The sequence below is a fragment of the Gracilinanus agilis genome, chromosome 3 (genome assembly GCF_016433145.1).
Source record: "Gracilinanus agilis isolate LMUSP501 chromosome 3, AgileGrace, whole genome shotgun sequence".
Lineage (NCBI taxonomy): Eukaryota > Metazoa > Chordata > Mammalia > Didelphimorphia > Didelphidae > Gracilinanus > Gracilinanus agilis.
Window position 1 is genome coordinate 671972744 of NC_058132.1, and position 18153 is coordinate 671990896.

General features: G+C 44.5%; 1 protein-coding gene across 1 annotated transcript in view; it reads left to right on the forward strand.

The window, feature by feature from the left end:
* Positions 1-18153, forward strand: part of FNDC3B (fibronectin type III domain containing 3B) — a 355299-nt gene that overhangs the window by 66016 nt on the left and 271130 nt on the right. Inside the window, exon 2 of the mRNA XM_044669554.1 lies at positions 16971-17109. Coding sequence (XP_044525489.1) covers positions 16999-17109 — 111 coding nt within the window. The 5' untranslated portion in view covers positions 16971-16998. The remainder of the gene's footprint in view (positions 1-16970; positions 17110-18153) is intronic.

Below are 18153 nucleotides of genomic sequence, written 5' to 3' on the forward strand. Positions count from 1 at the left end.
GTTGACAGGCTCATGTATTCCATTGGTGCTTCCCCGGGGATGAATGTGATGAAGATGGCAAGCCAGCATATTGGGGCAGGGGTGGGGGGACGACTTAAAAATGGGAGGATAAAGGCAAGATCAGGCACGAATAGGCATGAAGACTTAAGACCTGTGACCTTGTCTAGGGAGCACCTCCATCAATGAAAATATGGATCTGTTGAAGCATTCAGTTCCTGAAGGAGCCGAGGAGAGGAATTTGGGTCTTGACCTGTGGTTTTGTAGGTATTTCCAACTCCCAAATGAGGAAACTCCCTGTCCCAAGGCAGGTCCATCCCTTCTCTTGAAATGACAATTGCCTAGAGAATTGCCTAGAACACAAGTTTAAGTGAGCCTTCTCTTCACGACACCACAGCTGCCTCTGACAAAGCAGGGCTACCTTTTTTCTACTGCTTTTTCCACCATCAAAAATACCTCCACTTTCTATGAGACTTTATGGTGTTTCTCATTTTAAGAACTCATAAATCATTTAGGAGGGGAAATCTAGAGAGCGGCCGATTTCCCCCCTGGAAGACTTGGAGGAGAAGCTCAGTAAATACTTGTTTGTAGATTAAACTCCACTCAGTCCAGTTTCTACAGAAATTCAGGAAGAAAAGTAAGATAAAAACGAGACTCCCCGGTCTCTCTTCACATTTCCAGTTAATCTGCTGCGTTTGGAAGTGGACACAAAGGGCCTGAAGGTTAGGACATTTTTCAGATGGCTGTGCTTTCCCTCTCCTAATGAACACACACATCAGACCAGAAGACACATTCCAGACTATTTGTGCCTTGACCAACCAGCTGTGTGCATACCTCCTGGTACTGCTCATGTCTCAAGAGGCTTTTCTGCATGAACAATTATCACCCCTCCTTCCCTCGGCGGAGTGGCCAGCCGTGGCAGGAGTCATTGGCACGCAGCCATCTGGGATTGAACTGGAAAGTTCAGCCTGCCAGAATCCTGTAACGTCGAGGCGTCCGTCTTAGGTACGGGTTCCGTCTGATCGTGTTTTGGGGATGTCCAGGGATAACTTCCATAGGAGAAAACTGCAGTGGGGCAGGCAGGGCTTGTTTTCCTCACGGATGGAGGCACTTTCATCATCTCCGATACCTAATCATATACTCCAGCCCCTGGCTGATTGTATTTCTGGGAGATTTTGATTTTGCTTTTTTTTCCTTTGAAGAGAGGAACTAGTAGATGCCCTGTTAGGTGCCCATTGGGCTGGATGGCTGCTGAGGTTGCTTCTAACACTTGAGATTCTCTGGTTCCGTATCAAAGCAGACAGCTAACTGTGTGGTCTCCTAGATTGTACAAGGAGGAAAGGATTGAGCCTGGGGGACTGAGCTGGGTGCCCTCTTGGGGTCCCTTCTCAAGTTTAGTAATGTTTGGGGTACCAATGGGTCATGTGCACTTCATGTTTACCAAGACGTGGCTAAGAATCACCCCATGTAGATTGGCTGGTGAACAGATTTCCCACGGTCTCTAGGAGAGTGGGAATGGGTAGGGGAGAGAGAGAGAGAGAGAGAGAGAGAGAGAGAGAGAGAGAGAGAAGAAAGGGACAGACAGGGAAAGTCAGAGAGGGAGAGACAAACAGATGGAGAGGGAGACAGAGAGAGACAGAGAAACACCAGGAAGGGGGTATTCTTATTCCTTACTATTTTTGATGATTTTGCCATTTTCTTCCATCTGAAGGCATTTCTGGCAATAAGTAAGCATTTAGTAAGCACTTACCATGTGCCTTGCAGTGTGTTAAGTGCTAGGAATACAAAGAAAGATAAAGGATAGATGGGGAAAATAGCTTTTCTTTCCTAGTTTCCAGGTCTTAGAAGAAGAATCAGGTTGCTTAACTTTTAAAAATCGGTTTCAAACAGGATGAGAAAGGCTTTTATTTTTGATGGGCTTGGAAAAGTCAGGGGACACTTTGATGACCCCTTTGNGAGAGAGAGAGAGAGAGAGAGAGAGAGAGAGAGAGAGAGAAGAAGAAAGGGACAGACAGGGAAAGTCAGAGAGGGAGAGACAAACAGATGGAGAGGGAGACAGAGAGAGACAGAGAAACACCAGGAAGGGGGTATTCTTATTCCTTACTATTTTTGATGATTTTGCCATTTTCTTCCATCTGAAGGCATTTCTGGCAATAAGTAAATGGTCAATCAGTAAGCATTTAGTAAGCACTTACCATGTGCCTTGCAGTGTGTTAAGTGCTAGGAATACAAAGAAAGATAAAGGATAGATGGGGAAAATAGCTTTTCTTTCCTAGTTTCCAGGTCTTAGAAGAAGAATCAGGTTGCTTAACTTTTAAAAATCGGTTTCAAACAGGATGAGAAAGGCTTTTATTTTTGATGGGCTTGGAAAAGTCAGGGGACACTTTGATGACCCCTTTGTTGTACAAAATTCACCGTCCCCCCACACTGTCCGTGCTTTTTTCAAAAGACCTTGTGAGCACTGCACATGAGCTGAAAGGGACAGATGCAAACCTAGAAAGGTTCCTGGACTCTTGAGTGTTAAAATATCTTTTCCCAAAGATGGTTCAAGGGGAAACTGCTCTGTGATGCTCTGCTTTGAGTCTCCTCTTTTGTTGGGGAAGGCAAAGTTGGGGGACACAGAATATTTTTCTTCATTGCATACTCAAAATACTCAAAAGCATATGAGCTGGATAATGCCCCCACCTACCCTTTTTTGGTCTGGATATACAACTTCGTTGGTCAAGGATGGGGATTTCCATACTCCATGAAGGTCTACAACTTTTATTCTTACAGTTGCTTGGAGACATTGAGAGAGAGGTTACTTCCCTGGTTGTAGCCATTTTCTGTCATAAGCTAGATTTGAACTCAAGTCTTCTTGACTGAAAGGCCGGCTCTCTACCCACCACACCATACTTCCTGACACTTTCTCTGTAAAGGTTTATTGTAAATCAAAGTATGAGTTTATATTTGTTAGAATCGCCATTTTAATAGAAAATGTTTACAAATACAGGCTTGTGGCTGCAATTTATTACCACCTATAAAACATTAAAAAGTCTCACTTCCTTTTCTTCAAAAGGTTTGGTTTTTTTAATTATAAGCTTTATAGTCTTCCCACTGGATAGAATCAAACATCATGGGGCATAAATGTAACAGCCCTCCAATGTAATGATCTTAGCTATCTTAACTTGATAATGGTAGCCTAGAATGAGGACTGGCTCTACAGTCTGGTTATGAGTTCAAAGCCTAGCTCTGACCTTACCTATTTGCCCTTGCTGGCCTCGGTTTCCCCCTGTGGCTGAAGGGGTTGGACTGGCTGGCCTCCCATTGCACGTCCTTTCTACGTCTAGAGCAGTGATTCCCTAAGTGGGCGCCATCGCCCCCTGGTGGGTGCTGCAGCAATCTAGGGAGGCGGTGATGGCCACACTTTTTTTGTTTTACACTCTATTCTGAGTTTAATAAATAGTTTCATAATTTCCAGGGGGCGGTAAGTAGTATTTTTTCTGGAAAGGGGGAGGTAGGCCAAAAAAGTTTGGGAACCCCTGGTCTAGATCGATGGTCCTACTTGATCTATGCCCATTCTGATCTCTTTTCCACCAGCGAATATGTCAGGTTTATCTCTGATTAGTCATCGAGGCCACCTAACAGTTCTGTGCCTATAAGCCTCTGTCTACCCATTTCTTTGTGTTTGTGGTCATTCTTAGGGTTCTCTTTTAATTCCCTGCTTTGCCTCCTATGGATTCCCCAGTTGTTGGCTCCTTTGGCTGTGACAGTTGAATCTTCAGGGAGTAATCTCGTAGCCAGCCCTCCCTGGGTTTTCAGTAACTCCCTCAGATAAGAGTCCCAGAAGTGAAATCACCGGGTCCAAGGAACAGTCGCTTTTGTACGTCTTTGGCAGCCTCTGACGGAGCGCATTGCCATCCGGAGAGAGAGAGGCTGCCCTGAAGGACGGCTCCGCCAGGAAAGTCATGGCGCCCCTCTTAGCCCACAGCCTCCATCGCTGGATTTTCCTCAGAACTCTTCGTTGCCACTTCCATATGCCGTAGCCCCTCGCAGTTGGCTCCATTTGTATTTCTCTGATTGCCAGCTTGAATAAATTGTTCAAGCTATGAATAATGATTCGTTTTTCCTTTTCCCGACATTGTTCACTTCCTTTTACCATTTCTTTATTGGGAAATGAGTCGTCTGGGCCAGATTTAGGGTGGAAGGACTTTTAATCTGACATTTCTGACAAAGATTTCCCCCCAGTATGTTTTTGTTTTTATTTTAGGTAAACTGGTTCTTGCTACCTAAAATGGTATAATTACATTTTTCCTTTCAGCGCTTTCTTCTTTTTATTCATCTTCTCCTGTAAGTGAAAACCTTTCTTGACAATTGAGATAAATGGAATATTTTTTTTTTTTCTATTAAGAATTAGGTCACCTTTCTAATTGGAATGTATTCTAGTATCTGGTACATGATGGGAGACATAGAGCTAACCTATTTTTTTTAAAACAAAACTTAACTAATTTTCTTCATAATTTTTATTAAATAAAGATGCTTCTTAATCTTTTTTTTATGTCTTGATATTTTCTGAACACACTCGATTCTATTTCAGTATTCTTGACTTTGTTTTACCCAGTTATTTTTTTTCCCCTCTTTTATTTTTAACCCAAAGCCAGCTGGTTTTGATAATTATCACTTAAATGGATTATTTTGAAATCTTCTAGGGCAGATCCCCTTTTCAGTGGTATTTCCCTCCCATGCTTGCTTTCCCATGTTACTTTTACTATCATTTTGAATAATTCTATAAATAGTATGTTGATATTTTGATTGGCGTTGTAATGACTGTGAGTTGATTTGAAATGATCAACTTTTTTCCTTTGTTGGCTCCTTATACTCAATCATTTAGTAGATTAATTCATTTTTTTATCTTCTTCTCTTGGGTTTGAGGTTGGTAGATAGCATTGTGGCTATAACAGGGACTTAGAATCAGCAAAAGCCAAATTCAAACTTAATTTCAGACAATTGCTAACTGTGTGACCCTGGACAAGTCACATAACTCCTGACCATCCATTGTTTTTTTTTCATCTGTAATAGAGGGGTAATAATGTCTGCCCTCCAGGAGTGTTGTAAGGATAAAATAAATCAACATATGTGTAAAGTGCTTTGCAAACTTTAAAACTATATAAATATTAGCTGTTACTGTCATTATTATCTAAAAAGGCATGACATCTACTTGACTACCTTTTTCATTGCCAGTTCTTGTTCTTAGGCTTGTTTTTATTTTTAAACCCTTACCTTCTGTCTTTGAATCAAAACTGAATATCCGTTTCAAGGCCAAAAAAAAAAAAAATGATATTCACCAGGCAATTGAGGTTAAGTGACTTGTCTAGGGTCATACAGCAAGGAAGCTAGATTTGAACCTAGAACCTCCTGTCTCTAAGCACGGACCCTCCCAGATGCCCGAATGAATACTGGCTCTTCCTAAAATCTGAAAGAAGACTTCTTTTTGTTTGAGGAAAGGCCCTCGTTTCCCCAGGGGGCAGCCCGTTCTCCCCACATGTGAATTCCCCCACTCCCCCCCCAATAATGGCTGCTGGTGGTCGCATCAGTGGCCCGGGCAGATTTTCACGGGCCTCTGCAGACCACAAAGCCCCGATTCTTAGCAGACAAGAGGATTTTATTAAAGGGCAAAGCGAACCAGGGTGGGGGCTGACCACGCTGTTTGGATTATGCTAAATTAATTGGCCAATATAGGCTTTACTGGAAGGGGACAGCTGCTTCCTGGGGGATCTCGGCACGGCGGAGCGACGTTTTCCTCGTTGCCAGAGACTCGCCTCACTTAGGAGCGTGCTGGTCGGTCCTGTGGGCCGTTCAGAGCCGCCGTGGACGCTGGAGAAGGAAACCTCCGGCCGAGGCGCCCGTGTCCGGCTAGCCCTCGCGCCCGGCCACTTGCCGGACGTTTCCTCGAGACATTCCGTCACTCAGAGTCTTCCAGAGAGGGGCGTCCGCAGAGAGCTGGGCACGGCTCCGGCGGGGACGGAGGGACGGCCCGACCCGGTGGGTCACGCCGCTTTGCTGTCATCAGCCCGCTGGGTGATGGTGGCCGACGTCGTTCTTTGGGGGGCTCCGGCGGGCTGCGTCTCCCGGCCCATACGGACCTGATTTTCATACTGTATCGCTCGCTTCACATCTTGAATTAATAGAAGGGAGGAAACTCGAGGTCGTTGACTTACGGGGGAGCACTTGGGGACATTTTATTACTAATTTGGAGGCTGGGTGCAAAATTGCTGCCTCCAATAGCCTCACCTCGGGGTCAGGGCTTTCCCGCCAGAAAAGCTTGCTTGGGGGGTAGAGCTGGAATCTTTGAAGAGGACCCTGAGGACTTCGGAGAAGGGGTCCCGCTGTGCCTGGCCCGTGTTTCTGAATGTACTCTGCGTGGCGAAGGGCGCAGGGGGAGAGCGACCAAGTACCAGGAGAGAAAAGGGATTTAACAGAAAGAGCTGGAGCTTTCCAATACAGGCTGTGTGACTTTGGACAAGTCTCTTAAACTCTCTGCTTCTTCTTTCCTCGCCTGTTTTGTTTTTTTTTGGGGGGGGAGGTGGGAAGGAGTTGGCTGTTCCATACCCCATGAATGGCGCCTCTCTAGACTCAAAGGGAGGTTCATGCTAGGAGACTTGACCGCAGGAATGTGGGACGAGCAAGATTCTTTTTCTGTAGCCCCCCAGCCATTCTCTGGCCCCACATCCACTTGGCCCCCCGTGTGGGGGTTTAAAAAGGTAGAAGGAGCACTCCCTCCCTCTTCCTTCTCCCCCCAAAGGTGAACCAGCTCCCAGAGTTCTTCCAGAGTTTTCGAAAGAGCTTTGGGCGGTACCTAGTTTGACTCAAACATCTCCAAACAGGATGGGGCGCCTCCTTTTGGTGCCAGAGGGATGCTTCCATCCCCCTCCTCACAATCCCTTCCTGTGTGTTCAGGGCTGGCTCTTTCCGTCAGGTAATAAAGGTCTTGTTCTCCGAGGAGAGGGGGAGCTAACCACGCGTACCCCTGGGGCAGCCTTTCCCGTCAATCAAGAGAACAGGGGAGCTGAGGCGTGAAGCCCGAGCGGTTTTTAAAAGTTGGGTTGTGTGGTTGGGGAAGCACTGCAAAGGCTCATGGTGGCAGGGGAAGCACGCTCACGGCTGCAGTGTGGAGCCGGAGAAAGTCCGGAGTAAAACCTCATTAGGGCAGTGAGTGAAAGAGAGAGGGAGGGGTTGGGAAACCGTCTGAGAGAGAAGATGCACCCGGATTGGGCTCTTTTCTGCCTAAGAGATGCAGCTTGGTGTAGGACCTTGGGCAAGTCACTGCTCCTCCCTTTCCTTCCTAATATGTGAAATGAGAATCAGGAGAGGCCCTATGCCAGGATTAAAGGAGGCAACATTTGTGAAACTCTTTGGAAACTTTGGAACTCTGCCTCCATGTGTGGTGTTATCCTTGCCCTCCCCGTGGGCACGAGTGGGATGAAAGCACTTGTGGAAAGTGTAGAAGGAGTCATCGATGGGATGTTATGAGTATTCATTTTACGTTTTCAAGTTCTGTCCATTGATGGCTTCCATTTTTATTGGATATCCACTTCTCCATGTTTTCTTCCATTTTTTTTTCCCCTACACAGGACCTACAATGGTATTGTTTGGTCAACCAGTACTGATAAAACAATCTGTAGTCTTAAAGGGGCCAGAGGGGGGGGGGAGAAATGCCCTTGTCTAGGGGCGCACTGCCAGGATGCATCCGAGGCGCATCGAAACCTGGGGTGAGGGGCACCTCTCTGCCCACAGTGCCAAGCGTTAATATTTTTATTATTTTCAATCCTTGCCTTCTGGCTTAGAATCACAATTCTGTATATCCTCCTAAAATGATGACTCCTAATAACATGGAGGCAACTTGGTAGCCCCGTGGAGATGGGAGGTCCTGGGTTCCTCGCTGTGTCCCCCCCCACCCCCCACCCCGGTCACCTGGCCCTCGTCGCTCTTCTGCCTTGGAACCGATACATAGAATCCGCTCCAAGCCAGAAGGGACAAATATAATAATAATAAATAATAATAATAATAATATTTAGGGTTGGCGGGTTGACTGGACAGATATTTCAGGACGTAGCCTTGTTACAGCGGCGTTTGTGTGGGAGAGAAGATTGTAAAATCTCTGGAGTCGCTCTCCCAATATTGCACAAAATCAGTAAAGTCGCAGTTTAGCAACCAGCTACCTCTAGGGCCTTGGGTCAGTTGTCTTTTTGTTGGCCTTTTTAAAAACTTATATTTTAAACTGAAAATGGACCCAAGTAAATTGGTTAGAATGATTATAGTTAACAAAAGGTCCATGGCAACACAACTATGTATATATCTATATATCTATATCTATATTTATTTATTTGTTTGTTTGTTTATTTATTTTTGCTGGCCCTTGCCTGCTGTCACAGAATCAATCCTGTGCATTGGAGCTAGGGCAGAGAGCAATAAAGGCTAGGCAATGGGGGTTAAGTGACTTTCCCAGGGCCACTTTCCCAGGGCCACACAGTTAAGTACCTGAGGTCAGATCTGAACCCAGGACCTCCCCATTCTAGGTGTGGCTCTCAATCCTCTCTCAAGCTACTCCCCGCTACCGTTATTAAAATAAAAATATCAAACGGTCATTGAGATGCTTAGAGACTAGGTTTATTGACAACATTTTAACAAAAACCCTAAAAGAAATTTCTAAATTTCTCCCCTGAAAACGTTTAAAATTTGTTCACATGATTTTACTATGAACAAACGTCATCCTTAACCTTTTCTCCTCTTCTGCAAAACGAAGGGGTCAGAGCAGATTGCTCGCTTGCTCTGTGTGCCCGTGTGCGAGGGGGCTGCTAGGTGCTGGCTGCAGACAGGGATCCCGCAGTCTGTGCCCTCAAGCAGCCAACATTCCCTTGAGAAGGAACATTGCATGGACGAATCCAGCTAAATTCAGAGGTGTGTACCAAGGATTGTAAGCAGGGAAAGAGCTCTGCCACCTGGCTTTGGGGCAAAGCGAGGGGCTTCTGCCTGGGGAAGACAAGGGAGGAAGATGTTCCCCCCGAGAGGACCCGACTTTCTGGCAGAGTCCTGGAGGCCAGAGACGTCATGTCGTGAGCTGGCCAATTTAGCTTTAATTTAAGGAGAGGAAGAGAGCCTGCAAAGTTAAGTGGAACCGTATTATGAAGGGCTTTCAGGGTCACAGCGAGGAGGGGGACTTTGTCACGGAACAAAAGGGAAGACGTTTGGGGAAGGAGAGTTGGACAAGATGTCGACCTCTAAATGTGCTCTGATTCCTAGGATAGATTTACCTTGTGCAGCTTTATTTATTTATTTATTTATTTTTTAATGTTTGAGAGAAGGGACATTGTCCCAGAAGGAACACATTTAATCACTTTTATTATTCAGCCTGTGCTAAACTCCATTGACTCAGCTACAAAGCAGTAGGTTTTTTTTTTTTCTTTAAACCCTCACCTTTCATCTTAGAATCAATATTGTGTATTGGTTCCAAGGTAGAAGAAAGTAAAGGCTAGACAGTGGGGGTTAAATGACTTGCCCAGGGTCAGTCACATAGCTTTTAAGTATCTGAGGCTAGATTTGAATCCAGGACCTTCCATCTTTAGACCTAGCTCTCTATCTACTGAGCCACCTCGCTGTCGCACAAAGCAATAGTTAGGTCATTCTTCCAAGTCAAGGCGTGTATATCTTCAACTGTCTGGAGCCATAAAGGAGAACTTGTTCTTGATTTTATATGGATTCTCCACTTCCTTTTTTAAATTAATTTTTATTCCAAATTTTCAACTAGAACATACATTTCCATATACAAAGAAAAAGATTATACGTAAATAAAATCACAAATTTCTTATATGTTTAGCTTATTTTTCTTCCTATCTGCATAATAAAACCCATCCCAGGTGTCCCACCCTCCCTACAACACAGCAGACAAACAACATGTATGTAGAAATGAAATCTTTCGTGTTTCACCTTTCGTTTCACCCTTTGGAGGTAACAATAACAATTCACTCTTCTAATATTAATTTTGTAGCTGTGTATAATGTTCTTTTGAGTCTACTCTTTTCATTGTTCATTATCTCATGTAGTTCTTTCCACATTTTTAAAAAAAATTAGCCTGTGCATTGCAGTATTCCATCACAATTATGTACCACGATTTGTTCAGCCATTCCTCATTTGATGATCATCCCCTCAGTTTCCAATTCTTTGACACCACAAAGAGAACTGCTATAAACATTTTGGAGTTTTTGAGTTTTTCCCCCTGATCTCCTTGGGAAACAGACCCAGCTATACACCTGATTGTCTCCACTCACAGCTCCACCAACAGTGTATTAGTGTCCCTACTTTTCCACATCCCCTCCAACATTTGTCATTTTGCCCTTTTGTCATTTTAGCCAGTCTGGTGGGTGTGAAGTGATATCTCAGAGTTGTTTTGGTTTGCTTTTCTCTCATCAGTGATTTAGAGCATTTTTTTTTATCTCCCCTCATGTGACTTTGATTTCTCTGTCTGAAAATTGTCCGTTCATATCTTTTGCCCATTTATCAATTGGAGGATGGCTCTTATTCTTATGATGCATTTACTTTTTTGTGTTCATCTTGTTTCACCTTAGATCGAGAATGTAAGTCCTCTGAGGGCAGGAGATGCTACTCTCCTTTTTGTCTTCATGTCCTCAGTGCTCAGCTTAGTTATTGAATACTAGTAGGGATGAACATTTTTAGAAGACCAAAAGACCTTCAAAGCTTTTTATTTCACCATAAAGATACTGTGGCTGCCACAGTACTGTGAGTGTTGTCCCAATGCCCAGCATCCAGGTGCCTAGTCGGTGCTTACTCTCTGTGCACTACCTCCAGGTTAGGATGCCTCTGTCTGCTTTTGTGCTGAAAAGCAAATGGCCATTAGTTGAAGTCCCATATGTCTTCCTCCCGCAACTGTTTTCATGACCTTGCTTCTCCCCACACTAATCAGCCTTTGATACTATCGCTTCCAAACTTGGACTGTGTTTTTCTGTCTTCACCTCTGAACCTGTTAACCTCATAGTTTTCTAGTCCTAACCTCTGCTTTGGCTGTGGCTGGCTCCCTTTGATCCCTGGACCAAGCCCCCTTTCATGGGTTTGTTGACTCCCTTTGGGTTTTGGTTGCCTACCAGGTTTACACACATACACACTCTCTGCCTCTGCCTCTGCCTCTGCCTCTCCGTACAGGGCTTTTGCACACAATTTAGTTTACAGATACTTCTAAGAAGGGACATGATAGCATTTCTTGAGGTATATACAACAGAGGGAGAGTCAGAGTATAGTTCAGACACAATAGAAAGAAGTGAGGGTGGAATTTGAAGAACTTTTAAAAGTAGACACAAGGACCAAGAGCACAGTAATAGCATGGCGGTCATTGAGTGGAGGGATCACTGGTATAAAGGGCAGCTTGGTGGTGCAGTGGATAGAGGGCTAGACTTGAGTCAGGAAGATTTCATCTTCGTGAGTTCAAATCTGGCTTCAGACACTCGCTAGCCTCATCTTTCCTCATCTATGAGATGAGCTGGAGAAGGAAATGGCAAACCTGTCTTTGCCCAAGAAAACCCCCAATGTGGTCATGAAATATTGGACGTGACTGAAATGGCTGACCAGTGAAATCCATGTTAGGAAAGCTTCCACGCTCTCTGCAAGGACGTTTGCTGAGAAAGACTGCCCAGCCACTTGGTCAATGAATGAAAACAGTATGAAGCTGGCTGTTAAAATAATAAATTAGAAGAGCATCCCAAATTCTCAGCTCTGACCTAGGAAAGGAAGCATCTGGGGATGTGTCGAACCCTGCAATCCCTCCCTCCTCCAACCTGTGTCCACAGTTTTGTAAAAGACAGGTTGGTTCCGGCTTAGGCTTCCACGTGGTTGGATGTGCCTGTTTCCATCTGCTCTGGCCCGACATATTGTTGTGAGTAGGTCCAGTGGGCTCCCACTGAGGGAACATACTTTTCACTGGCTGTGGTGTGCATCCTTCTTGTCCTCTTTCCCTGAGTCATTCATTGTCGCTCTCACAGGACCTGCCCAAAGTGGCCTGGGTCCCAAGAGCAGACTTTGCTTCCCAGAAGACGGGGGATTTTAAGTTGGGATCCTGCTTGTCTGTATGTCTCTTGGGGTGGAAGGGAGGCGCTTTGCCTCATTTGGTCGTATTTGTAGAGGAAGTTACTGGTGATGAGCTCTGCCTAAGGACTAGACTGTTTGCCTCATCTCTAAGAGTGAAACCAGCAGATACGCCATGTTGAAATTCTCACCATTCACCCAGGGAAGAAGCACACCCAGTGTTTATGCGTGGCATGGGCACAAAGAACTCTTAGAACAGGCGTTCCTTATCATTTTTGCAAAGAGGTCATAGAAGACCCCTTTAGCCTGGTCTGGTGAAGCCTATCGATCCAACCAAAAAGATTTTTTCTGGCCTAGAAAATACCCTTTTGATTAAAATGAATGTATAGTCCTTTGTTGGGAAAAGGGATTTAAACAGATTCCTTACTCTCCTTTTCCTTCCTGCCTCCCTCTTTTCCGCCGTTGGTCCTCCTTGTACCAGCCTTGCTTCTCTCCGCATTGACACTACTGAGCTTGTCTGTGTAATTACAGGGTCACTTCCTTGCCTGGAGATGGTCACCCCACATTCTCCATATGGGCCAAAGTATCAGCAGCATCTGTTGGGGATACAGAAACTCCATTCAGTCCCTTGGGTAGAGGACACAGCCTCGTTTGTTTGCATCTGTTTCCTTGTTTTTCCATAGGGAAAGGAGTCTGGTCTACCTCTTATGAACTCTTAGGAGTGCAGAACTTGGAATTTCAGGTAATAGTTGGTCCAGGGAAAAGGAAGGTTCAGTCATTCATTCAGCTCTGTTCTGACACTGTACTAGGCACTAGAGATATAAGGCCCCCAAGCCAGCCTACATTCAAGTTCCTCTGTATTTGTGTGAATAACAAGTATTTGAGTCAATTCCTATAATTCATTTTTTTTTCTTAGCAAATCTGACACTTTATTTCATTTTATTGGATTATTTCATCCATTCACATTTTAAAAAAATATTTTATTTTTTCCTCAATTACATGAAAATATTTCAAACTTTTTTAAAAGTTTGAGCCAAATTCTCATCCTTCCTCCCTCCTTGCCCTCCCTACTCCCTGAGATGGCAAGCAGTCCAATATTGATTTAACTGTGTAACAGTGTAAAACATCTTTCCACATATAATAGACTTTTAAAGGGCAGTTTAGTGAGGAATCTTTTCTCAGTAGTCTATGGCAACCAGTATACAACTACAAATAATTGATAGATAATCCATCTAGTCACCAAAGAAGGTACATGTTTCAGTAGTCTTCAGCTTAATGGAATAAGTTGTATACAAATAGTTACCTGTAAAAAATAGATGGGATTTAAAGAATTAGATCACAGGATTTACCTGAGTCCAGCTCAGATCAGTTGATTTACTTCAGCGAGAGTTTGTTTATCCCTCTGCATGGATGCAGGCACTCTGCAAAGACACAAACAAATTAGACCTTCCCTTCAAGAAGCTTACATTCTGCTTAGAGGAAACAGAGATAGTAGGTAGGGATTTGGGCTTTTGGTTTTGGTTTTGGTTAAGTGGAAGATTGACTTAGAAACGAAATGTCCCGGGAAAATCAGGAAGGAATCTTAGAGATCATGTTATCCCAACCCTCAGGAGCAGAGATTTACAAGTGGAATAGCCTCAAGTCCAGTCCTCTCATTTCTCAGATGACGAATCTGATGGCCAGAGAGGTAGTGACTTCCCCACAGAGGCACATGGGACCAGGGTTCAAAGGCCTTCCAACTCCCCAGTTTCCTGGTTCGTTACAGAGGTGAATGTGTTTCTTGGGTGGAGGAGTGAAGATCACTTTATAAATTGATTTGGGAACTCTCATTGGCCAGTGCTTCAAGGCCTGCTCAGACTAGTCAAAGCCCTCTAGAGCTGTTGAGAGTGTGGCTCGGAGATTTGTAGAACGGTTAGCCCTTTGCCAACTTGAGGATGGCCCACTATTTCTCTAGCCTCGTTTCTTCCTGAGCCCCTTTCCCAAACTCATTTGCAACCCCCATCAGCTATCCTTAGAGTATCTAAAGCCGAGCTCCATCCTCCTTTGCTTTGGGTGGTCATGATTTCTAACTATGACATCCTGCTGGGGAAAGGGAGCTTTCCAGGGTTGGTGGTGCCTGGGGTGGTGATCACTTGGTTAATTCATTGGTTAATACCAGTCACCAGGCAGCGGATGCTGATGTAGCCTCAGGGATACACATATATGATATTTTAAGGTTTATACATGGACTTTAGGCTAGAGTTTCTTTATGTTTGAAGCTGTGGGTGCTGCAGAATGCACTGTGGCTTTAGGTATCCTTTCTGTGTGTCGGGAATTTGGGGGGAAAGAACAATTTAAAATGAATACCTGTACTATATACAGACCAATCCATCGTCTAGTAGTCAGGATAGCACAGTAGAAAGACCAGTGGCTTTACTGGGTTTACACTCAGGCTCTGCTCATTTACCACCTGGATGACCTGAGGTGAGATATTTGATTTCTATGGATCACGTTTTTCTCGGCTGTAAACTGAAGGGGTTGGGCTAGATGGCTGTTGGTGTGAATTTTATTATCCTGTGATCTTTCTAAGTCTACGGAAAGAAGATGGTTCCCAGCCTTTATTAGGAAGAACAAAGTATGATATGAAAATGATCAAAATGTAGTTAAACTAAGCAAACATTTACTCTTCAGCAGGGGGGCAGGACTAAGGTGCCTTCCTTAATCATAAATTGGCACTCTTTGATCTTGTGTACATGTCAGTATTGTGCTGGGCTCTGAGGGTACACATGCAAAATCTGAAACCACCTAAAGAGGGGTGGGGAGGGAACCCAGGTTTCTTTCTGATAATACTTCTAATCCCAGTTTCCCATTTGTGGCAATAGTGTGATCAAAAATAGGAACCCTCTGGATCCTTCTAGTCTCCTGGCCGAGAGAAGCTCCTTGGCTTTGGGTTTTATACTTTGATTTACTTAGGAATGGAGTAATTGTCTCATAAAACAGCAGGCCAGTCCTGTTAATGCTGGATTATAAGGCTTTTATTATTATAAAACGTGATTACCTTAGTTGGGTCAAGCCATCTTCCAATGGTGCTTAAAATGAGGCTATAATGGGTGGCCATGATTTCTCTCCCCTTCTCTCTCCTCTCTTCCATCTTCTCTCTTCTTCCTCCTCTCTTCCCCCATCTCCCCACCATTCTCCCCTTCTCTCCTCCCTCTTCTTCCTAGAAAGGCTGGTGTAGCCCCCTCCTATTCTTCCCCCTTCTCCATCCCCTCCCTTTCCTCTTCCTATTCTGCTCTCCTTCCTCCTCAATCACCCTGACTTTGTAAAGGTTTGGGCATTGAGATCCCAAGCTCCGTGAGGTCCCAGCCAATTAGAAAAGATTCCGGTCTGGGCCTGAGATCCTTCGGAGAGGATTCTTACCAAAAGGACTGGCTGCCCCAGGAGGACTGGGATGACTGATAGAGCTGCCTCCAGTCCTTTGTTCGCACTGTTCCCAGATCATGTTCCTTGAGTGCAGATCTGATTGCTTCACGACTCCACTCAAATCAATTTTGGTGGTTGTGGAATAAAATAGAAACTTTGCAGACCTATTGAACATCACTCTTCTTCCTGCACCCCAAAATCCAGCCTTCTTGGCCTTCTCTATCCTTTGCCAATGCCCCTCCATCTCCTCGTCTTTGCCCGGCTGCTCCCTCCCATACCTGGAATGCCCTCCTTTTTCATCTCTGCCTTGTAGAATCCCTCACTGGGCCCATCTTTCAGTGGAATGGAAGTCAGACCCAGTTAGTTCACACTGATTGTCCTCTCTCTTCCTTCCAGATTGGGCTTAAGCACCACCAGGAAGGCTCCCCAACTGCCATTGCTGCCCCTCTCAAAGCTCTTGTATTTAATCACTTTGTATTTATTTTCTTTATATTTATGCTTTCTCCCAGGGGCCAGGGAAGGAGTGGATAAGCCTAGGGGATGGCCTGAGTCTAGACCAGCTGGGAAGAGTGAAGAGGAAGCTTAAACCAAGGGGAGAGGTTTGGGGAGCTAAAAAATAGTGAACAAAAGTTTGAGACCAAGTAGAAGTAACCCCACAAGGCCATACTTGATGAATTACGAGATGTTGGGTGCAGAAAATAGCAGCAATGAAGGCAGCATCCCTGATGAACCTTTTTCTACGAGGGCCTCCGAGCTGTCTGTGAACATGGTGGTGATTGTAACTTGAGAAAATGTCCTTGCCATTGATCATTTATAGGACATTCCATTTTGTTCTGTCTTTCACTTTGGGGTGATCTGCTTGAAAATAATCATTCTTATGGCGTCGTTCTTTTAACTCGTCGAATGTCTGCTCCCTTATTTTAGCCTCGGAGGAATCATGACAAATGGGCTCATTGTGGTCATTTTATAGGTGGTGTCTGTGGCCGGTGGTGGTCGTTTAGCCAGTCAGTGTGAGAGAGACGTGGGCAAGGATGTAGGCTTTGCTCTATTCCAGAGTTTCCTTCCATTCCAACAAGGAGATCTTGGAATGGATGGGTCAGTCTTTCTTTCAATCCTGATCCTTTATTTTATTTTTTTAAATTCTTACTTTCTCATTAACTCCTCTTACGACAGAAGCATAAGGGCTAAGCCAATGTGGTTAAATGACTTGTCCACGGTTGTATAGCTAGGAAATGTCTGAGGACAGATTTGAACCCAGGGCCAGACTCACTTTTAATAAAATAACCCTTACCTTTTGTCTTAGAATCAATACGGTGTATTGGCTCCAGGGCAGAAGAGTGATAAGGGCAAGGCGATGGGAGTGAAGTGACTTGCCCAAGGGCTTCTGATCCATATTTGAAGCAAGCGAGGACTGTGGGCTTACACTCTAGTTTTGGGGGAGATTTCTTCCTTAGGTTGCTCCTTTTGTCATTAATAGTGATTTTTTTTTTCCCCTCTTGCAGGAAGCCAGTTGAGGAAAACTCTCCATGAATGTACGTCACAATGATGATGACCGACCAAATCCCTCTGGAACTGCCGCCATTGCTGAGTGGAGAGGTAGCCATGATGCCTCATCTAGTGAATGGAGATGGAGCTCAGCAGGTCAGTGCTGGGAGAGGGGGCATGAGTAGAAGCCCGGATTTGCTCTACCTGATCACGAGAAGAGCTGGGCAGTGGGGAGCGAGCGTTTGTGGCTTTAAATCTTAATTATTTTCCTTAGAAGAGTTTCCAGAGCAGAGTCAATGAATGGTCTTTTATTTTATGGAACAGGGCTTAGTGTGCTTTAGGCAAATTACACTTTACTGATCCCATTTGATTTTCCTGAGATGATTTCTAAGATAAATCTTTTTTGGAAATACGCAACAGTATGCTGAATAATATCAGTGTTTAGATACAAAATTCATAGTCTATTGGTGGTTAACATGTTGAACTAAATGGATGCCATTAAGGGGATCAAAGTTTTCATTCAGTTGGGGCCAGGTAGCTATTCTTTGTTTCAAGACTACATGACATCTCTGACCTCTCATCCTCTGCATGAATTCTCTACAAGTCATTGTTATGGTTACTCTCACTGGTCTTTGCAGAGACCTTTGTTGTTGGTTTTGGCCATTGGTCTTTACCACTGACCTCGGCCATTTCTCTTCAGTTGATTCCTATCCTTGGTCTCTGCCATTACTGTTCATAATATTTTCTCACTAATGGAAAAGGAATTTTAAAAAATCAAGTTTTTATAGACCAGCACTTAGTCATATCTCATTTTTTAGAAAGTTGAAGAGTCTCGAACCTTTCAATTTGGGCTTGTTTCTTGACTCATCCTGACTCCCGCGTGCCTAGATCAGTGCCTGCTGCAATGCAGACAATTAAGGAAAGACTTCCTTGGTTATCTCTGCCATTGGTCAGTTATGTGGCATCTTGACCTCTGACATCACAGTATGTAGGAGTTGCCAACTCTCTATTTAGCCCTTCTTGTCTGTGCAAACTGGGCCATTTTTGCCCTCCTTTATCAGCTGGGCATCTTCCCGTATCCTTCCTTCTGTCTTGGGTTTTTGTGACTTCCTTCTTTCGTCCCTTCCAGATTGCAGCTAGAATTGGCAGAAAAATAGGAGTTTTCCCCAGGGCATTGGCTGAAGTTAGCAGCACAAATAG